Source organism: Sardina pilchardus, chromosome 23, assembly GCF_963854185.1.
Source record: "Sardina pilchardus chromosome 23, fSarPil1.1, whole genome shotgun sequence".
In the NCBI taxonomy this organism is placed as follows: Eukaryota; Metazoa; Chordata; class Actinopteri; order Clupeiformes; family Clupeidae; genus Sardina; species Sardina pilchardus.
In genome coordinates, this window is record NC_085016.1 from 26,041,098 (window position 1) to 26,063,554 (window position 22,457).

Genomic DNA, 22,457 nt, shown 5'->3' on the forward strand with positions numbered 1-22,457 from the left:
AACAATGTTCCGTTGTATCCATTCATTGAGGCCAGACTAAATTAGACATCCAATCCATTTAGGCTGGTTTATCAGGCTACTAATGTCCAGAAAAGTAACTAAATCCACTCTTTATTCTTCGTGTTGGGCATGTACACTTATTATGCGTCATTACCATACGTGTTATATTTCTATATTTCAAATATTTTTTTGAATATTTTTTGTCACTTTAATAGTAAAATTGTGTACATTACACATAGAAAGCTAGCTACACTTGATTAGTCATCATCTTTGCTTTGGAAAGCTATTTTTTTGGCAAAAATGTCATTACCAGCACAGTCATTACCAGCACATTTCATCAGTGATTTGTCATCACCACCACAAAATGTCATTTCCAGAACGGCAGTGTCATTACCATCACCATACATATTTTTGGCAATAAATGATGTATAAATTACAAAAATATCAAACTATTATGTATTTTTGACAATGTTGGACAGTCTAGATGATCACTGTATTAGGTTAATATCAGTAATTTGTCATTATCGCATCAAGCTGTCATTACCAGAGCTGCAGTGTCATCACCATCACATACATATTTTTGCCAATATATTAGGTATAAAATTACAAAAATATCCAACAATTATATATTTTGACAATGTTTGACAGTCTAAATGATCACTATATTAAAAAGGTTTTGATTTATGGCATTTCCTTAAAATAAACTTATATTCCACACTTGGGTAGATTGATGAATCAGAAATGTAGATGCTTAAATGACTATAATTCATCTTGCAAATAAAAACCAACAATCCCATTAAGCTAAAGATGAAGTAGATTTAATGAGAAACCAGAAAATGTTTTAAAAGCATTGATTTATCATTTAAGCTTTATTTTTCAAATGTTTTTGATGATGTGATGGTAATGACACATTTACTTGACATAGTTTAGAAAATGGCAAAAAATAATAAATTCCCTTATTGTATGGTCTCAACCAAGCTCATAACATCACTCCTGACTAAAGGACCAATCATTTGATGTATACCAATTAGTCAAATTTGGAATTTTGATTTTCAAAATTTCAGCAACCCAATTTGGCCCCTAATCTGAGAAACGCCCATCTGTTGTTCCAGATAGGCGTGTTGTGGGGGGTAACAGTACTGAACAACTTGCTGATGGAAGAGAGATAATTTGAGGGTCGGGTTCTGAATACTGGAGTCACATCTTAGGAAGAAATCTGTACCACCTATAATTTCCTGAATATTTCATGTGGGATATGGTACCAGAAGCTAGTGGCCTACTGTTGTTTTAAGTTCCATTTATTGAGTCAAAATCAATGGCTTGTAACCTCCATCTCTGACCTCTTTTGTGATTTCTGATCTCTTAATGTAGTGAACTCTCTTCCTCCACATGTAATCAAATTTGATTATTTGATTAATTCTTTTAGTGGCTCTCTTAGATATGGACATTTCTACTTGTTCTCCATCTTCAGGCTGTGGCACAATCAAAATAATGAACTACTGCTTGAAGATTGTGTTCTGTTTTTTTTTTACATTTAGATAAACTACATAGAATTAGAACATAAGCATTGCTTTCATATTCCTAGGCATAATTCTAGACTAGCCGAAAATATGACTGAAGTCAAATTATTCTCACGTTCTTAAAGTGACAGGCACTCAATTTGACTTGACATTAAAGATAAATGTAGGCTAAGTCAATTTCATTCCCAAATCAAACTTATCAAAAATATCAAACTTCTTGACCTATTATCAATTTCAAAACAATTTTGACACCAATATTCTTATCATGTATTTTTAATTGGCTATGGATCCTGACTGATGCATAAAATAGATAGATAGATTGATTGATTGATAGATAGCCTATAGAACATCTATGATTCTGTAATTAGGTTAATTATTATTGTATTGAATGTGAGTTGTATCAGTCTACAACACCACTACTAATGACACTGGGAAACCCATTCTATTTGATTCATCTGGTTGAACAACCACCGTGTTTATATAGCCTATATAGTCTATATAGTCTACAGTAGGCTATGGGCCTCCCTGATAGAGAGCATGAGCATGCTGACCTGGAGGTGTGTGAGGAGAAAAACAATTCTGAAATATTTGATCATTTGAAAAAATTATGGAAAATTATGGTTAAGAATGAAATGTGTTGACATTTTGTCAGACCCCGCCACAAATTTGGTCCCCCCCAATGTTGACATCATGGCTACGGCCTTGATGGTGACTGACATGCGACCAGAAGTTGCGACGGTAATGCATCCTGTTATTTGAAAACAAGAAGATGATTCGTTTAGCGTTATCCTATTGCGTGGAGAGGGAAGGTTACGCATCCTGCTACTTGAAAACAAGAAGATGATTCGTTTAGCGTTATCCTATTGCGGGGAGGGAATTTGAAAGACAACACTGTTTATCCCACCCCTCCGATTGAGCCCTGTCTACGGTGAGTGTCCAGACCCTACATCTTGATGTGGGTCTGGCTCTTCAGGCTAGTGCAGGTTTCTAGTGGTGGGGGAAAAAATCGATTCTGTTCAGTATCGCGATATTTTGTGCATGCAATTATATCGATACGAGTAGCTCAAAGTATCGCAATATTTAATTATATAATTTAATTATCTATTTTACTTTTAATTGAGGCGAGTTTACTCAGGGTTTACTCTGATCACATTAAATATGCCAGATAGATAGATATAGATAGATAGATACTTTATAGATCCCCAAGGGGGAAATTCAAGATATTACGCTCACAAGGTGGCGCTTGTTGTGCCGTTTTATTGTGCATTCAACGGCAATTTCAAATCGAAAGTGTGGGTGTGTTTCGGTTTTCAACGAAAAGCAAATAGTAAGGACCTTGATATGCACCATGCCATGACAAAGTGAGTTGAACAGTGTTATTTTCCTTATTTTTTGTAATGCCTTCGAACAATATGAGAGACATGAATAGCAATATATCGCAGAATTGAATCGCAATACTTGTTGTATCGCAGTATGTTTAGAATCGCAATAATATCGGATTATGGACCAAATATCGCAATAGTATCGAATTGTCAATTCCCACCCCTACAGTTTCCAGCCTGCGCTGCAGGGTGAAATCTAAATCGTCGGCAGATCAGGCTGAGTTTACCCAGCCTACTTTAGGCCTAGACTAGGCTACAGTATTAACGTGTTGCGAACATGTTAACATGGGTTTGATATTTCTTCGATTAATTATTTATTTAACTATTGAATTTCATCATTTATCTCTGACCGTGAAGCAGTTTTGTGGCACAGCAGATTACCTTCATATTTATTTTTCGCTAGTCTACATCTGGATTCAGTACTCACCAATCACAGTTTTTATAGGATAAGCCTATTAATTTATTTTCAGACCAGCAATGCTTCCTCAATTTAGGCCACAGATAGACTAAGTGGCCTGAGGATAGAAACTCCAGCTGATAAGGGAAGTAGAGTCTTTGTTTGGATTTTTTGAGTGCACCATGAAGGGCCCTATGAAGTCAAATTAAGCAATGCACAATGAAATGTTGCTCCTTGTTTGGCCTACCTACCAGTAAGTATGCTAGAAAATACAGGCATATAGGCTACGGTGTCCCAGGGGGGGTCATACAAAACTAACATTTCAGAAAACAAATTACAAAGTAATTTTGCATAGATGCTGCATTTCTGCAACTTAGTGTGCAAGCTAGTGCCTGGGAACCCCACCGTCCCCATATCGCAGCTGTCCCCACTGAGGCAGACTTGCTATCTGGTGTGCACTACTGCTTGGAGCGAGACATCCTCCCCCTCTCCACCTGTACCTGGAGCCCTAGGTGAGAGAGTTGTGCTACCAGTTTATTTTTTTATGTTTGAGTAGTTAGTTAACTTACGAGCATGAGTTAAGTTTGATTTGTGCATGTAGTACTGCCACGCTTTGAGGAAGATGGCAAGAATACCATGTACAGTATATGAAGATAAATCACCATTTTGCATGAATTTCAACATAGATCACACATTAAAATAAATTCTGGGCCCGGCCTCAAAGTACCATGCCGTGCTACTGCGATGCAGCTCCGCAGCCGCTGCTCCACCGCAGGGCTCCTGTACTGCAGACACCCGCGATCCTGCCTGGGATGACCACAGCTCACAGGCTCCTGCACGGCTGCACCCGCGCTGAGAGTGCCAGCTCCGCCGGGAGCCAACACACCACCCCCTCCCCAGTGGTCCTGGTCCAGAGGGAGTCAACAGCAGTGCTCAAGGTATGCGTCGATGCGCTCTACACAACCATGTTCCTGCCCGCCTTTATGCTGCATTCCAGACAACTTGGAAGTCAGAAATGTTTGGCGAGACACGGCAGGTGAAAATACTGTTTTTGTGACCTCCGGTCAATTTCGAGATTTTGAGCTAGTTTGCTACTTTAGCATGTATTCTACCACCCTACTACAACAACAAAGTCCGATTTGCACATTTAAGTGTTTATTTCACGAACTTTTGTCTACTCGCGCCTGTATATTTCTCCTAATTTTACCAAAAGTTCCCATTCTAAAGTGTCATGTACTACCGTGATCGTGATCCAAATCATATCGTGTTTGATACCGTTTGAAAGCCCTGCTTCTCCTACAAGACGCTATGCTATCCAAATATGGGCATTTCCTTTGTATTAGCAACCAATCGCGAAAGTTCAAAGACGAGTCTAAGCTGAGAACGCATTTCATTGGCTGTGTTTCAAGGCTGTTTTCTCAAAACGAGTTTTCCCCCACACGCCATGCAAAGGATCTCCACTTCTGCAGCACCTACATACACCAAACTTTCCAGTCTAATTCCTAACTATATTAGGAAGATATTTACAGAGGGATTTGTTGATATAGCATTCTTGGCATGATTTACATGACTTTATATGCCTAAAAATAGGGCGAAAATCCACTTTTTAAGCCAATTGGCAGTATTTTCTGATTTACTGGAAAACAAAAGAAGATATTCATAATCCCCTCTGTAAATGTTTTTTTATTTGATATATTAACACAACAAAAAAATAATTTTCAACCTGGCTTTTTCCAATGGTCAGATCCTTCGCATCAAAATATATGCAAATTAGCGCATATTTAATGAGATATAGCCTAATTAGCATATTTAAACATTCAATTAAAGAAAACTTGCAATACATTTTATTCTCCTATTTATGTGAGTATTCAACTGGTAAAGTTTCATGAAGATATCTTTAAGTTTAAAATTTTCCCCTATTCACCTGGGGTGTCTCGCCTTAATCTCCCAATTTCATTCTAAACAAACTCGGAGGTCAAGAATTCTGACCTCCTACTGGAAAATAAGTACAATGGAACACCACTTGAAGTCGGAGTTCCCACTTCTAAACTCGGGGGTAACTCTACCCCAACTTCAAGGTTAGAATTGAAGTCCGACCTCCAACGTCCGAATTGTCTGGAATGCAGCAATAGTAAGCCAAAGAAGTCGCCTACTCCAGCGACCCTGCATGTCCCACATGCGCTCGCCTGGATCCTCTAGTGGTTCAATGTGGCACCCCCTCAAAAAAGCACTCTGTGTCTTGTGTCCCATGGGTCCAGGGGTCCCTCTCTGCCTCTCAGACACTTGGAGTTGGCAACATGCATTATGTCCCCCAGCACTTCACCTCGCTACTCACCTAAGCACTTGGTGATGCACAGACTCCCCATGGGTTCTGCTCGCGGTGTCTCAGGGCTACTCACACATTCCATTTGAAGCCTAATATAACACACAGTCACTGCACTAGAGGAATGCACTGGCAGAATTTCATGCTTCACTAATGAAGGTAAAGAAATTGAAAACTTATTTCATGTGTGAAAACTTTTATTTGTTTTATATCATTGCATGGTGTACACTGTACAATAGTGGTATGCCATGTATTCTTACTGCTGTAATTTCCCAACTATTAGCTGTGGCTTATACACTGATTTTGCTAAATGTGTTCAGCTGCCTATGAGGTTATATACGCGGGGTAAGTTAATATGGTTTTAATATGTTTTTTGTTTCTTTCAACTTGCATAAAACACTGCGGCTTATACACAATGTGGCTAATACACAGGAAATTACTGTATGTCTGTATGTCATACACCACTAAATAAAACTTGTGCGCACTTCCTCACTACTATTCTACATCAGCAAAGTATACTTTGTTGACAAGCGAGCACACAGCCATATCTTTGAGTGTGTGTGTTAGCCTGCATGCATGTTTATGCTTGTATGTGTACGTGTATGTGGGTGTGTGTTCCTCTTTGTGAGCCCGTGTGTGTGTATCTGTGTACCTGCAGTGTGTGTGTGTGTGTGTGTGTGTGTGTGTGTGTGTGTGGGTCATTTTCAAATGAGTAAATTGTCCACCATTCATAGCCAGTGTAACATTGTTATAAACTCATAACATATGACAGTTCAGCTCTTTGACACAAGAAAAGCCATTTATACCATGGACTAACCATCATTATGTCTATCATAAATAAATAAATGTTCTTCCCAAAATACTGGGGTCATAAGTGGTGGCATCCCTATGTAACCCTATGGGAATTTAACACATAGGGTTAACATAGGGGCAGTTTTTATTTTTAAAGACCACTTATTTCATGGATCCAGGATACTATGCATCCCGATAAAGTTCCTTGGACCTTTGGAACTAAAATAGCCCCACATCACCACACACCCTTCACCATACCTAGAGATTGGCATGGTGTTTTGTTCGATTTTGTTCAGTTATTAGCTGGTTTGATTTGCACTGAGCTTGGACTGCTGATCGTGCATGCGTGCATGCTAGCTGTTTCAGCAACTTGTCCTCTTACTTCTATAAAGCCGCCACGCGAGCCAAGGCGGAGGGATTTCTGATGCATGTTCAAAAACGTAAACTTAATTCCAACAAATATAGGATTTCTACTATCCTTCTAAATTCAACTTAAATACCCAATGGTGTATGCATGTGTCAATGTAAATGGAGAAAGCTTCTAATGTGTGTTCTTTTCATGTCTAGAGTTATGTGGTCAAAAAACTATAGCGCTCCCGACTGTGGCGTTTCTTCTAATCACCTAGCCAGGCCAGGCCTTATGACTTTAAAAATGATGTAATACTGTATAAACATAGCAATGAGTAGCCTTATGTAAAGGAGTATCGTACATGTAAATATATTTTAAGCATGAGTAAAAAATATTCCGCATTTCTTATGTAAGCAGGCTACATATTGTTTTTTAAACAAAAGTGAAAGAAATCAAACAAACTGTCTGCCCATACCTAGCCATTCAAATGTATTAAAACAGATAACAAAATGAGCTCTCCTTCAAATCCTCAAGCCATCTGTTGTTAGAGAGCAGCTGCTCCATCTGTGGTGCCAGCGTCACCTTCAGGTCCTCATTCCTCTGAACAAACCTCCACATACCCTCAATGTTCTCCTGCATCAACACATACACATTTTAAACATCAGTGATTTATTTCGAAAATTCAAAGAGGGTGGATCTACTCGATGTGTGTGTGTGTGTGTGTGTGTGTGTGTGTGTGTGTGTGTGTGTGTGTGTGTGTGTGTGTGTGTGTGTGTGTGTGTGTGTGTGTGTGTGTGTGTGCGTGAGTGTGTGTGTGTGTTGTTTTTCCCCTCTCAATCATGCCCCTGTTGAGGGGTTTCCAACCATTGGTTGATAATCACTGTAAAATAAAGTCTGCTGTTTATCTTGATAAATGATTGTCATTGTGTCAGTGATGTGTTTGTGGGATATTCCTCCAAGAACAGTGATGTGGAGATAGATGCAAAGCACAATGAATATAACATACATTACAGTTATATTAATAACTTGCATGAAACTTAGGCTATATATATAAACTAGTTGGAGTGAATTAAATTACACTGTAAGTCCATGCTATGGAAGCTTAATGAATTTACTTGAGGAACAAGTTGCCCTGTTTTCTGAATGAATGAGACAATAAACTAAGCAGCTCTTTATGATCTCAAAAGTCATAAATTCAGATGCTCTAAATGAACAAGATAATAAAGTATTGAATTGCTAAGAAAAAGAGCCAAACACTGCATGCATTACACTTCCATACCGTGCCCATGCAAATGAAAAAATACATTACTCTGATGCCTTCTTGGTCCTCCTCACAGCATTGGGTCAAATACTCAATCTTCTCTTTCAGGGCTCTCTGTTCTATCTTTGTAAATTCCTCTGTTGGATAATATTTGATGTCTCCTGCTGTACTCTGTAATATGATATATGGAAGTCCTCTATCCACTTCCTCACATAACTGTAACAGAACAAGATTACATCTTCATTAGAAAAACTCTTCGGTTTGATTTTTTGTATTTCGTGTTATTAACATAGTACAAATTACAGTTGCAGATACAAGGTGTACAGCTTGAAAGCAGAAGTAGCCTCTTGAATTTCCCCTTGGGGATCAATAAAGTATCTATCTATCTATCTATCCTACATAGTTTCAAAAACAGCACAAGCAGTCAAACCTACAGTCTCAGATGAAACTTTAAGTCTGAATTTTATACTGCAGATGTCTGTGTAGCTTGCTGATTGGCTGCTTACCTTGGCAATCTTATCTGGCAGCATTTGTAGGTCATTTGCATATTTATCCAAGAGGCGGGCAAAATCTTTTATCTTTTCCAAGTGCTCCTGAAAGTCCTGGTTGGTCAATGTGTTGTTAGGAGAATGCGTCACACGGTTTCTCACATTAATCACCTTAAAAAGAAGACCAGACAAATTAACACACAAACAAGGTTGAGTTTATCTTACCTTTAAATTATGGTCGAATTCTCTCATGTGCGTATACGGGTGCTTAAGTTAAAGAAAGAAAAAAAAAGTGCGTAACTAAGCGTGTTTTAGCCTGCACAAATTCTCCACTTAAATCATTTACACGCAATGGAAGGAGTTACGTGTGGGGGGGGGTTCTCCCATGCGTGTAAGGGTACGTAAGTCAAAAAAAGTGCGTAACTACATGCATTTCACTCGACGTGAATTCTTATTGAATTTCTTATTGTTATTGAATTGTCTGTGGCATAAAACAAATGAAAAATAGACTACGCCATTGAAATATACATTGAGTGTGACAACAATGTACAAAACATATGAAGTCTGTATAAAATAAGAAGAATTTAAAATAAGGGCCCTGACAACACCAGTGGCCAAAACCATGAAGAAAGTATACATATTTAAATCAATACATTTCATTATGAAAGAGACCTGGATGATTTTCTAGAGTACCTTGTTGGTGTGTTGGTCCTTAATAAATTTGTGGAAGTGAGTACAATGGCCCATTAGGTTAAGTAATGCTGCTATATCAAAAGCATCATAGGTGTTGTGGTGTCTGTGTCCCTTTGGCATGTATACCTGAAATATATTCATGATGACACAGACATATTAGAAGGAAGAATAAAAAAGGAAGAAAAATAAGATAGTAATTCAAGCCACATGTGGTTTTGAGATAATACTGTAAGCTCTCGTTGAGCCATTACATCTTTGCATGACAGAAATACAACAGTGCCACTTCCTAACATTCCTGTACATCTTATATCTTACAACACCCTGTACAAAATAGAAAGTGTTTACTTTCCAAGATATATCCACAACTCAAAGATCCAGCTCGTTGTTCATTGTCTTTTAAAATATTATTGTGTGCAAGGGGTAGCATAGAAGGGCAACAGTCAAATAATAGTTTAGATAAAAAAAATATCCTAATAAAAAGGAAAATAAAAGAGAAAACATAAAAGTAACTCAAGGACCTGATTAACAAACTGCAGGAAATATAATTTCAAATGCCAGTCGTGTGGACGTCATCGCCAGTCATCACTCCCTGGCAACAAGGAAGCAGAAGGACATCAACTCCACCAAGATATGGGGACTGCTCTGCATCCTGGCTAAGGTGCAGCAGAGTCAGTGTCTCTCCTGCTCCCTATACTGTCCCTGGCAGGGAGTACCGACTTGTCCCTGGCACAAGCCGGTTGGAGCACGTCTTGCTCTGCCCTGTAAATGCTCTGTCCAGGATGGGTTTGGAGGGAAATTGTTTCCTGCAGTTGCCTGATAGTTGTGTGTGACATAATGATAGGCTCAAAGCCAAAGAAGCATGCACCATATTCCTACATACAACAACATATCAACTTAATGAAATGTAATACACAGTAGGCTACACAATGAATAATGAACTCACCTTGGCCACCTCCCATTTCTCTTTTGGCCACAGATACGGCACGCAGTTGTTCCAATGAATAGGCCTACCCTTTGCATGATTGGCCAAGAGTTCCTTTTTCCATGGTGTACAGACCTTACAGTCAGGTATCTATGGAAGTAACTCACATGTAAGTTCAGCCTTGAGAAAAGTATCGCCAATTGATGTGGACCTACAGTCAATAGGCATAGGCTGCAAATTGATTACAAACCTCCTTGACAATAACTTAAAATAGGCCTAGATTAGATTCGATTCGATTCAACTTTGTTATTATGCAAAATACAAAGACATTGAAATGCAGTAAGCAAGAAAGTGCAAAAATCAGAAAGTGGAATGTGATGTAGCTAAGTATGAACAGGACAAGAAATATAGTGCAGTGCAGACAGTAGCCTACAGCTGGTTTATAGAAGGTGCGACGTGCAAGTAAATTAAATGCAGTGCATTTGCAGCTAATATATTATCAGAGCAGTGATGTAGCTTAACGCGCATACTGTATGTGCAATGTATTAGCAGTAACACTATAATAGTAATAAGAATAATATAGATTTAGTGTATAACAGAAGAAAAACAGAGTAAATATGGATATTCAGTAGGCAAAACCATGAATATCTAGACATGCACAGTAGCCTGCAATGTGCAGCGTGATTATTAGTGCAGAAACAGTAACGCCAAGAACGATAGAGAACAAAAAGCTGACAGCCGATCAGCCAGGACATTGACCTCAAAGAGTGACTTTTTTACGGCCCTTCAGTCAGTTATGACTGGATGAAGAAGCACTAATGACAGAGTAAAGAAACAGCTGAGCCTACTTTGTTTTTCCACTCGCTTCCATCACATTTATTTTGACAGATTGCCTCTTCCAAAGTGTTGCTAAGTTTACTCAGCAGGATGGTGTGATAATTTTCAGTTTCGTTTTCCAGGAAGGAGCGAATCCCTTCTCTCAGTATGATAAGACTTTCTGTAGCTTTAAGCCAGTTACGGAATTTTTCGTCGGGAAACCGTGCCATTTTTCACGATAGTTTTCAGTCGTTTTCGGTCTCGATTTTTCCCTGGTCCCCGAAGGTTTGTAGACTATTATCGGCAAAATACTGTCTAGATCGGTTATATTCCCAAGGCAGGCAAAAGAAACAGTTTTAGTCCATGCCTTGCCATCAGTTGTCAAGTGGTAGCCTACTAGGAGGAGGGGTCAAAAATCCCAGGAAGGCCAGAAGCAGTCACACTTTGTGATTAAAAAAAAAAAAAAAAACATACACACATGATCCTCAAACTCTTCAGACTTATTTGGAATAGTTATCTTTTCAACTTTCTACTTCATAGTAAATCAGCATTTTTCAGTTTCATTTTACTGCTGTCTGTTGGCCGGTTGCAATGCCTAGCCTACATGCTTTAAGAGCATTTTACAAATATAATATTTCAAACATTATAATGAATTTTGTGTTCTACAATGCAAATCAGCTTCTTGCCATTGGAGAAGCCCTTCTCAGTTTTGGTTCTCTCAGTCTTGCTCAGTTCTTGAAGAGTTTTGGGCATACATGGTAACACTTTACGGTAAGGAATGGATACATGAATAATCACATTAGTTCATTAGTTCATTCCTTTATATCCTATGAATCATCAGAAATTGGCAGTCTCATTCATGACCACATGCATGAACAAGCATCTCCATTGTCAAAATATTTCATGTAGGCCGCTAATTGTATTTCCGCAGAACTTTAGTAGTGTCTGGTAACATAGGCCATTGCCATTTTTTCACTTCAGGAACTTTCCTTTTTTCCCCTATCTATCCTAAGTAGGCCACAGCATAGAATGCTAGTTTGTCAAATTGAGCCTTCTTTGATAGCTGTTACTTAAAGCCTAAGTTTTACGTGTACACTCTAAAACATATATAATTTTCATTGCAGATTAAATTCATATTGTGTGAAGCTTCAACTTGAAAACTTTCTGCAGCCCACTAATGTGCCAGTGGTTGATAAACAAAGATCTATGCATCTAGTTGTATTAGAATAGAAGAATGGAAAGGCAGACCTTTTATGTTAATAATGACAGCAAAGGCAATATTTTCTTGATATCTTATTAAGAAAATTCATGGACAATTTTGCATGAAAAAAAACTTACAGGCTTAACTCAGTCTGAAAGTATTGTGTCACGAGAACATATGTAAACATATGTACATGTGTTATTCACAACCATCTTGCCACCCACCCCATGTTTAAGGTATAAAGAGGAAATATTTCTTATGGAAACAAAATGTTGATTTTTCTGTTAAAGAACATCAGCACTGTCTGATTCCGGACTCTCTGACGTCTGTACTCCCTCTGCTGCCCCCTGCAGGCCATCTCCCATGGCATGAGAAGTTTGAAGCTCCTCGCTAAACAGTTCTTTAAGGTCCTCCTGATTCTGTAGAAAGGCCTTGAGGGTCTGCAAGCTCTGCTGGTCCTGTAATAAAGAAATAAAAATAGTTTAGGCAATATGTATAACTTGCTCTGCTACAATAGAAAAGTTGTCCTGAATAAAAAAAAAAAAACATACAGTATGGACAATGTAATGTAATGCAATCCCCTGTCAAGGTCACTGATTTTGCAACACTGATCATATCAACTGAGCCATTTTGACATTTTGAGAAATGTTTGTTTTTCTTTCTTTGTATGATTTTTGACTAAATAATGAAGTGATGTGCCACTGAATACTGGTATCTATGAACCACTTAATATGAGTTACACCACAACATTGTTTTGAATGCAGAAATGTCAGAATGTTCCTTTATCAGAAGACAGCAGTAGAGAGCTGCTCGGTATGTATAGCGCAGGAAATAGCTTCCTCTTCCTCCTACACACCTACTCCATCCACACTGGACTAATTTCCCACTTATTCAACTTCTGTGAGATCCAGGCTTATCACTATCTGGAGAACATGGTGCTTCTCTGTGGCTTTAAAGGTGGGCAGGAAGTAGGTCATTGAAGGCTTTACCTCTGGACTCAGCGTCTCCTCCTGGTCTGCACAGAGCAGTAGCTCGTGAAGTCGTTCCCGCAGCAACTCTGTCTCCCATTTGCTGATGGACTCCAGTTCTATTTCTTTCGCCTCGGATCCATCAACTCTGTCCACTCCGGGAACATGAACTGACCAGTCTATAGACAGCGTCTGCAAAGGGGGGGGGGGAATCACAAAGCATTTACACACATACTGTATATTTCACTCGTATGATGTATTTGAGCACTTTCAGACACTTTCACTACAGTTCAGCCAATTCTAGCACTTAAGCTATACTTTTATTTTGTTTGAAAAGTTACTTTTTTTACATGATTTAGGCTACTGAATAAATCTTGCTACTCACTCTTGTAAACATATTGCTAATATATTTCTACAGTAGCATTATCTGATACAGCCAACATTATTGCTAACATATGCCTCCAAGTGCTGTGAAAGATTTTACATATACTGTAGAAACTTTCAAAAAGTCATCATCTGTCCTCTGCTTCCATCTGCATGTATTCACTTTAAAATAACACTGTAGCACTTGAGGTCAATCTATGTCGAAACTGAGGATTTCAGAAATTAAGGTCACTGAGGACATGCAGGTTTGCTACTAAAAATGTAAAATGCATGGCTCTATGAAAGATTATCATATTGGGATATGGGGGGTGGGGGGCTGTATCAGTGAAATACCTTGAAATAGTCATAGCCCCCACCCACCCATCCACACCCCTGACAACATCCCTGACCCCGTGCAGGTCGTGCACTACGGACTGTCTGACCTCCTGAATGTGTTGCCTGGTGACGGCCACTTCATGGACGTGCTGCAGCGGCTGCAGAAGCAGCTCCAGGCTCCTCTGGTAGCTCCGCATCCACTGGGCCGACACGCGCATCTCACACGAGTGCATCAGCTCGTTCCTACAGCGAATCACCTGCAGGCCACAGGCATTTGGTCAGAATTGCTACATCACTGCTTAAAGACAAGTCCCTGTAAACTTTTGATTGTTGGTCACATTACAGAAAAGGGTGTTAATATCCACACAAAATATAATAATAATAAACTACGCTTCAACATCATGAAAATCTATGGGGTACATTTTTCTTTACCTACTGTGTGTGAGCTTACCTGTGACAAAACACAATGCAGCCTTTTTTGCCACAAGAGCGTCAGTGATACGAGCGCTAGTTATCCATTGGAAAATAACCAATCAGATTGTTAAAGGCTGCTTTTGACAGTGCCTTTGGTGTTGACAAGACACTGGCCGGGTTTCCCAAAATTGTTAAGAAGCTCTTAAGTGCTAAGAACTTCTTAGGAGCGTTGTGAGAATGTTCTAAGAACGCTCCTAAGAAGTTCTTGGGACTTAAGAGCTTCTTAACTTTTTTGGGAAACCTGGCCATTCTCTGTCTCTGCCACGAATGCCTATCTTGCAAAATTTTCCAAAGTGAAACTAATTTTTGCTGGTAGGAGAGAAATGAGAAGCGAGACTTGGCCAAAGTTTTTTGAAGGGTTGCCAGACAAAATATTTAAGAGCCAATGGGTTAGGTGATAGATCCTGTTTCACTGGGTAGATTATACCTAATGCAGTTATGAACGGCAAGATACAGCAACTCTAGATAGAAAGAGTGATGAATGCGATAACTCTGTCCTTGGGGACAATACTGAACAGTAAAGGTCTATTAGGGTTTGGAGGCCCCAGACCTTCCTGTATGCTGCTGTGCTGACCTCTTTGACGAGCTTCGGGTCTATGTAGCTGAAGTGGTCGCAGAAGTGGAGGAGGTTAAGGAGGGCAGCAGCATCACACTGCTCTGCTCTGGTCACATCTGCCTGTCCTCGAGGCATAAAGGCCTTGGATAGAAGGACACACACACACATACGCAAATCAGTTAAATTGTGTGCACAAAACCAGCAAAAAATAGGTAAGGGTATTATCCACCATTTGACTTGACCACTAGAGAGCGCTACAGAGTCAAATTGCCACAATTGTCTTGTGCATGTGTGCAGTGGTTGTAGGGTCTTTGATAATTAAACATGCTGGTTTGGTTCTATAGATACTAGCACGCATAGCACATATAACACACATAGCACAGATAATCTAAACATTTTTCAACTTGTCATAATATTTACATTGATAAGTGTTTCAGAGTGGACCTGTCCAAACCACTCCACTACATCTTTGGTTCTGTCTATAGTTCCTCCAGTGTGTTCGTAGACTAGAATAAAACGTAGATTAAAACAGAATCTACCTTTGCAAGCTCCCAGTGTTCAGCAGACCAGAGCCATGGTCTGCAGTTGCCCCAGTTCACCACTGCTGAAGGGTTCGTGTGGTGTCTCACAATCTCCCTCCTCCACTCGCTACATAGTGGGCACAGAGAGTGCAGCTAGGGAGAATCAAGACAGCACTGTCATAATGCACTGCTGGTCCACATCAAAACACTGACATAAGGGTTGAAGTTCAAGGTTGACTGTACAATAAATCTTTGTGTAACACAATTATTTAATAGATCTATAAAATAATTGTGTTACACAAAGATTTACAGCATCTATGCTGTTCCTACTCGCTTACACATTTTTTAAATGTCGCCTACACAAGAACACACCTGGTTTCCCTTTGATCTGCAGTTATTTCTACATTGTCCCCGTCGCAGGTTGGCATTGTTGTTAATAACCCTCTCATGGAAAAGTTTCATTTCATTGTTGACGAAACCTTGCAAGCCGTCCTTTAACTTCATTAAACAATAACCAGCTTTAAGCCAGTTCTTGTATCCAACTTCATTCAGGCGCAAACTTAACTCTGCCAACACCATATCGCTAATGAAAACTGTGAATCGGAACAAAGTAGCCTATTTTTTCTAGATCGTTACACCACCAACCAACGATTAGGTTAACTATCAATCTTAACCTCGAACTTGAACCATCATCTCAATCACAGATTCTACTGTAACCCAGAGCTGAAACTCTTACTGTCCCCGACTTCCGTGTTGAAGTGATGGTGAATGTTTTTTGTGACCACATGACCACAAGTGGCACGGTTGTGTTAACGTTAGTGTGAGTGGGTGTAGGCCTATCTTTCCTTAAACGCCACGAACGAGGCCTCGAAATCTGCGTGCGATGCATTTCGGGAGCTATAGTCAACTTTTTGGCATACGTAACCATAGTCTGTTAAATTGCCTCCAGTGTAGGCTACTTTAAAATGGTTTGTAGGTTTAAACGTTGACCCTGCAGCTCAGCCTATTTTCTGTTGCGCTATGGAGCCTAATACCGCCCTGACCTCTTGGCCCAGCAGATGGTGCTATAAGCCCGTCATGTTTTGTCGATGTTGCCTTACAGAAGATATTGACACTGTTTTCTTCACAACCTCTGACACTAACTGGATTCTCTGCTGACCTTCACCTTAATCCATTTAATGTAACGAGTTCAGCTGAAATGGTTTGGATAAGCCTACATTGTCTCTTCTTTGAAAGCACTGCCCTTGTGACAAAGGTTATTATCTATTTAAACTAGGCTAAAGCTGCTTTAAATATGGTGACTTTTGATGTCATTGTGTAAATCTTTGATTGGAAGCCTGCGTGTTTCATGAACAGGGAAGGTAGGCCACATCAACATCACTGCAGAGGGGACTCTCCAGAATAGCACATAATATGCAACAACCAAGCGATTATTTTCTATACTTTGGTCTTTATTCTGCGATGATTGAGCACACAGAAGAAAACAGACATTTTGGTTATCTGACAGATATCTATGACACTGTAATGTTTTATTCTAAAAACTACATCAATCTCCAAGTGTGGGGGCATGTTGTACAAAACATTAAAATATTGACCACAAAATGTTAACAAAAGAAAATAAATATGTTGCTATATACATATTTCATATATACATTTATATTTACACTGTCAAATACTTGGTCCAGTTTCAAGGAAGCAATGCCCAAGCCAACACACATATATATTCATCCCTCTGGCCATTATGGAGAGTGGAAATGAGGAAATCTTGAATGAATTCATAAAAAAAGAGAAAACATCTCTGTCAAATTTCCACAAAAGGATTCATCCTCAGTTTCTCAGGTCATCTCAAGCCATCATCCTCCTCCTGTCCGGTCCCATCAGAAGGAGGTCTGTGGCAGAGCCTGTTCTGCCCCTAGAAAGGAGGTCTGTTGCTGAATGGCCAGCTCTGGGAGTTCATGTGGGGCATAGTGAAACTCCTGCTGCTCCAGCTGAGCCCGGAAGTCGTACTGATGGTGGTTGAAATGGGTGGGCAGGGTGCCCGTCCTGTGGCAGAGGGGAACAGGGCGCTGCCCGTGGTGGTGGGCAGTCGCCTTGGGGAGGCGCGTATGGCAGCCATACTCTCTCCAGGCAGAGACCTGGGGGTCTGTGGTGTGCATGGGGGCATAGGCTGAGGCACGGGAGAACGCTATGGTGTAACCACCATTAGTCATGGGACCGCTGGAGGAGTAGGTGGGGATTTCATAGGGCTGACTGAATCTGTCCACTGGTCCGGTGTAGAATGAGCCTGTGAATGAATAGAATGCTCATTAGGTGGTTGGCCCATTTTCTGGATTGAGCATAGTTTGAGACTAGAACCTCAATTCATGCACAGGAAAGTTTTTTATTGTGACAAAGTAACGTGATATCATTATTATAATTATTATTATTATTATGATGATGATGATGATTATAATAAAGTACGATGATAGTTAGACTGTGGATGCATAATATGCCAAAAAGGAAGTACTGGGTTACGGGTTGGAAGGTGCAGTCCTCAATAGACTCACAGTCGGCACACTACAACTTTCATTTAAATATTCAGCTCTTAAAGAGAAGTGGCAGCAGGACACTCACTGTTTGCCTGTGGCTGAATACTGCACGGCACTTTGCGGGCAGCTTCTCCGCTCATGTCGGAGTCGCTATCGTTGAAGTCGCTGTCTCCTTTCCCGCTGTCCTTCACGCTCGTCTGATCAGTGGAGCCTGCGCCACTGTGAACGGAATAACAACACACACACACACACACACACACACACAAAAAGGCATGAGCAGAGTGCCATCACATCCAATCCGGAAGCTCAGTGGATGCTCCACACAGGCATTGTGATTCAGCACATGTCCCAAGCAAGCCAGCAAGAAGGCTCGCGAGGGCCAACACTAAACAGGCAATACATTCACTGCATCTCATCTATAAACAAGTTGCTGAGATTAACAACTTTACAATTATTATTATTATTATGATATGTACATCCGGACATTTGGAAATGTGTGGATATGAAAATAATGAGTAGATTTGCACAGAGAATATCATAGTTTTGTAAATGTAAATGTGAGCCCTTTGGTATGACATTCACGGTTAAGTGACTCACCTTATTTGCGATGTGAATCTGTCACCCTGCCAAACTGCCACAGATTCAAAATGGCTCTTGCCCAGGAGAGGTCTGAACACCTGAACACAAAAAGAACCACATTAGAGGATTGGCTAATGCAATTTGTATGGACTCAAGTTCATGCTGCTTCTGGTGAGTGTACATCAGTTCTGTTCCTGTTGTTTGTGGCTATCGCTTACCTTATTGTTGGAGTCTGTGCTTTGTTCATCATAGGAGTCCTCTTGTGTGGAGACAGAGGAGAGCTGCTCATTGACGGTGGAGCTCTGGGTGGACATGTAGGTGTCGGACTCCCCTGAGTCGATGCTGTGGCCCGGGAGGGGCATCCTTCGGATGAGGCCTCCGCTAAAGCCTTTCTTGGGGGCCAGAGGCGTGTCTCGCTGGCAACACCTCCGTGAGAGGGCCACGGCCATGATGGCCACAAGCAGGAGGGCACAGCCGACGGCGAGCAGGATGATGATGACCAGAGAGGCGTCCATGGCCTCGGGCTCCTCCGCAGAGTCCTCGTGGGACTGCAGGAGCACCAGGATGGGCTCCTCGTTGATGGCCATGTCTGTGACCACGAAGCGGACGGTGGCGATGCAGGACAGTGGTGACCTGCCGCTGTCCGTGACGGCGATCTTCACCTCCAGGACTTCTCCTAGCGCGAACGACAGGCCGTGCTTGAGCACCAGCTCTCCGCTGAGTTTGCCGACGGAGAAGACGTGCTGCTTGTCCTCCGCCAGTCTGTAGGTGAGCTCTCCGTTCATGCCTTCATCGGGGTCCCGGGCCTTGATCCTCAAGGCGAGGTAGCCTGTTGGGGCATGGTAAGGAATGGGCACGTTGGCAGAGTCGTTCAAAAGAACCGGGTAGATGATGAAAGGGGCGTTGTCGTTTTGGTCCAGAACCTTGATTCTGACCACTGCCGTGCTGGTCATTTGAGGTGAGCCGCCATCTGTGGCTTCAATTGGCACGTCGAACTGCTTGACAGACTCGTAATTAAAAGCACTGACGGTGTGGAGAGAACCTGAGAGGGGATCTACCGAAACGAAGGAGGACAGTGGCGCCCCCCCTGGTGATTCGCCGTCTATGAGCTTGTAAGTCACTTTTCCGTTCTCCCCGGCATCGGGGTCACGGGCCACCACTGTGGCAATGTAAGTGCCCGGTGCTTTGTTCTCCATCACTGATATCTCATACACTGATTTACTGAATGTGGGCGAATTGTCGTTTTCATCTCTTACCCTGACAGTGTACTGCCTCAAAGTTTTGAAAGGTGGAGAGCCCATGTCCTCGGCCTCGAATGTCAGGTTGTATTCTGGGATTTTTTCTCTGTCCAATGTGGCCGTGGTGACAACCATAAGAGAATTGCCATAGGCCTGTTGGAGTTTGAAGTGTTCGTGTCCATTCAAACTCACCCGCACGTAGCCGTTTTCGCCCGAGTCCCTGTCCGAGGTGCTGATCAAAGCCACGAAACTCTCCACGGCCGCCGCCTCGGTTATGTACGCCACTCCGTCACTCATCGATGTCATCGGTTTAATATTGATCTCAGGCGGGTTGTCATTCACGTCCACGACTTCAATCATGATTTTGCAGGTCGACGGAATAGAGTTAAGGCCCATGTCATAAGCCTGAATATTCAGCTCGTATGATCTCTTCGTCTCGAAATCTACCAGCGACTTCAGGGTCACTGCGCCAGTAATTGGGTCGATTTGAAATGTGCCTTTGGCCTCCTCCTGAGACCCCTCAGCAAAGTCGTAGCGCACCTCCCCATTGGGCCCCTGGTCAGGATCAGACGCGTGCACTTTAAGGAGAAGAAATCCGGCCGGTGCGTCTTCTGGGAATTCAACTTTAAGAGTATCGTGCTCGAAAACAGGACTGTTGTCATTATAGTCCATAACTTTAACATTTACGGTCATAGACCCAGATTTGGGTGGACTGCCACCATCAGTGGCACTTACGTTAAGAGTGTAGTTTTCTTCGACTTCTCTATCGAGCGCTTTAAGCAGAATCAGCTCGGGGAACTTTGCTCCATCCTCCGTGTGGCGCACCTCGATGCCAAAGTGGCTGTTGTGAAGAAGTTGGTAAGTTTGAATGTAGTTGTTACCGACGTCTAGGTCGACTGCTGCGTCCAGTGGAAACCGTGTGCCAACTGGCACGTTTTCAGATATGTCCAAGTCCGTTGTGTTCCTCTGAAATTCAGGGGAGTTGTCGTTTATGTCTCTGACGTGGATTTCCACATGGATCAAAAGAAACTTCTCTTTGAAGAAAACCACCACGTCGGAAGTGATGAGACACCGCGGGGAGCGCTGGCAGAGGCTTTCTCGGTCGATGCGATCTCCTACGGTCAAAAGCCCGTCAGTCGCTCTCATGTGGATCAAAGTGGAGTTTGTCTCCTGCATGAAGCGGAAACTTGTGTCGGGATCCTCGGCTGGGTCGATTTTCAAGTCTTCAGATAAATTCCCAATAAAAGTGCCGGTGGCATCCTCCTCGTAGGTGTAGTATTTTGTAGTTGTGCCACCCACAGCAGAAAGTGCCAGGAGAAGCACAAAGCAGACGCTCATCATTGTCCCTCTAACGCTATTATTCATGACTACTACGGCTAAAAATAAGCTTACTTATCAGCTAACACTCCATTTAAATGTTGAGTTACCAGGGGTGACACGCAACGTCTTGCCAGACTGACCAGCTCTGTGTGGGTATACAGGGAGCGTGAACACAATTGGCTTTTACGCACAGCCCTATGCAAATGAGAAGACTTGCTGACCAATCACGTCGGGTAACTTAAGGCAAATGGAGGTGATGTCGGGTAACACCTATTCACCGTGTTTTTATGTCGGTGCAAAAGGCAAAGTGTCCAGCAAGTTTCCTGCAAAAGGGCGGTTTATAAAGTTTGGTAGCAAAACAATCCTCAAATGTTTGTATCCAAATGCTTTGGGTGACTTGCTTCGTGTGTGCGTTTAGGTTTCGTATGGTTTATGCAGACTGTGCATGCCATTAGTTTTAAAATATTAGTAGGCTATATTTAAGCAAGACCCTGGCTACATTTGAAAAGGTAGCATCTAACATGCACGACATATCATGGCCTATGCAAAAAGACATTTTATAACGAATGTATTCAGTCTTTGATTCATTCATTTTCAATTCCCATGGACACTACAGTCTACAATTTGTAAAACTCCATATCCTTTTTTCTTATGCCTATCCTTTCTACACCGCAATTCTCTACATGGAGAAGGTGATAATGATCTTTTTCATAGTGTTAAACTGTTGTCAGCCGTGCCTGCTCATCAAAGAGTGAAGAGATTTTGTGGAGATTCGTATCAGATAAGATACTTTTTATCGTGACCTCATACTTCATACTTTTACTTGATCAAAAATGGTTGTCTGTGTAGGCTATTCTAAACGCACAACACATTGTGCGTTCTCACAGCTGTGCATGTCGAAGTGATAACTGTACGATTTGCTTGGTTGAGTTTGACAATTTGGATCTCCCCAGACCGTGAGGTGGGGAGAATGACAGCTGACCATCTGTCAGATGCGCAAATCGTGAGGTGTTAAAGCTCTCCTTTTTATAAATTCCTTTAACTAGACCATGGTGGCACAGTGGGGTCACGGTACAGATTATTTAGAGCCCAACCATGACAAAGGACTCATGAGGAAGAAAGTTTTTAACTATTTGAAGTTTAAAGTTTCGAACCTTTTGAAGTTTTTCGATAAATACATCGAATTGAACTGGTTTTAATTGAATGCATGTAGGCCTACGTGTAATTCACAAATACTATAGAGTAAAATACATATGCTTTATGCTTTATGATATGTGTGTGTGTGTGTGTGTGTGTGTGTGTGTGTGTGTGTGTGTGTGTGTGTGTGTGTGTGTGTGTGTCTGTGTGTGCGCGCGCGCGCGCACCAGTTATGGTCATTTTGTGTAGCCGTAAACTATAATTTACATCCCTAATTGCACAGATTAGATTTC

General features: G+C 41.4%; 2 protein-coding genes across 4 annotated transcripts; both read right to left on the minus strand.

Annotated features, from left to right (window-relative positions):
• Positions 1-5,815: 5,815 nt before the first annotated feature.
• zgc:153935 (uncharacterized protein LOC777611 homolog) lies at positions 5,816-11,323 on the minus strand. The gene is made up of 6 exons (XM_062527835.1): positions 10,976-11,323; positions 10,149-10,277; positions 9,206-9,331; positions 8,531-8,683; positions 8,073-8,240; positions 5,816-7,396 (listed from the first exon to the last, which is right to left on the minus strand). The coding sequence occupies exons 1-6, from the start codon at positions 11,171-11,173 to the stop codon at positions 7,256-7,258; spliced, it is 915 nt and encodes a 304-aa protein (XP_062383819.1). The 5' UTR covers positions 11,174-11,323; the 3' UTR covers positions 5,816-7,255.
• Positions 11,324-11,800: 477 nt separating this feature from the next.
• LOC134071212 (uncharacterized protein CXorf38-like) lies at positions 11,801-16,115 on the minus strand. 3 transcript variants are annotated; one of them, XM_062527838.1, is made up of 6 exons: positions 15,735-15,867; positions 15,381-15,489; positions 14,836-14,982; positions 13,919-14,068; positions 13,134-13,304; positions 11,801-12,602 (listed from the first exon to the last, which is right to left on the minus strand). In XM_062527838.1, the coding sequence occupies exons 1-6, from the start codon at positions 15,809-15,811 to the stop codon at positions 12,429-12,431; spliced, it is 828 nt and encodes a 275-aa protein (XP_062383822.1). In that variant the 5' UTR covers positions 15,812-15,867; the 3' UTR covers positions 11,801-12,428. The 3 variants fall into 3 exon arrangements, with proteins under 3 accessions (XP_062383822.1, XP_062383820.1, XP_062383821.1); XM_062527836.1 differs by having other exon boundaries at positions 12,208-12,602; positions 15,381-15,515; positions 15,735-16,115; XM_062527837.1 differs by having other exon boundaries at positions 12,209-12,602; positions 14,860-14,982; positions 15,381-15,515; positions 15,735-16,115.
• Between the last annotated feature and the right edge of the window lie 6,342 nt (positions 16,116-22,457).

Bases quoted from the DNA above. Each gene is read 5' to 3' on its own strand.
- zgc:153935 (XM_062527835.1), bottom strand. From the start codon at position 11,173: ATGGCACGGTTTCCCGACGAAAAATTCCGTAACTGGCTTAAAGCTACA. The intron at 10,278-10,975 runs GTAGGCTCAGCT...TTACTTCCATAG, and splicing joins GAAGCGAGTGGAAAAACAAA to ATACCTGACTGTAAGGTCTG. The intron at 8,241-8,530 runs GTAAGCAGCCAA...GTTCTGTTACAG, and splicing joins TGCCAGATAAGATTGCCAAG to TTATGTGAGGAAGTGGATAG.
- LOC134071212 (XM_062527836.1), bottom strand. From the start codon at position 15,941: ATGGTGTTGGCAGAGTTAAGTTTGCGCCTGAATGAAGTTGGATACAAG. The intron at 13,305-13,918 runs GTCAGACAGTCC...CCCCCTTTGCAG, and splicing joins CCAGGCAACACATTCAGGAG to ACGCTGTCTATAGACTGGTC. The intron at 12,603-13,133 runs GTAAAGCCTTCA...TCTTTATTACAG, and splicing joins AGGAGACGCTGAGTCCAGAG to GACCAGCAGAGCTTGCAGAC.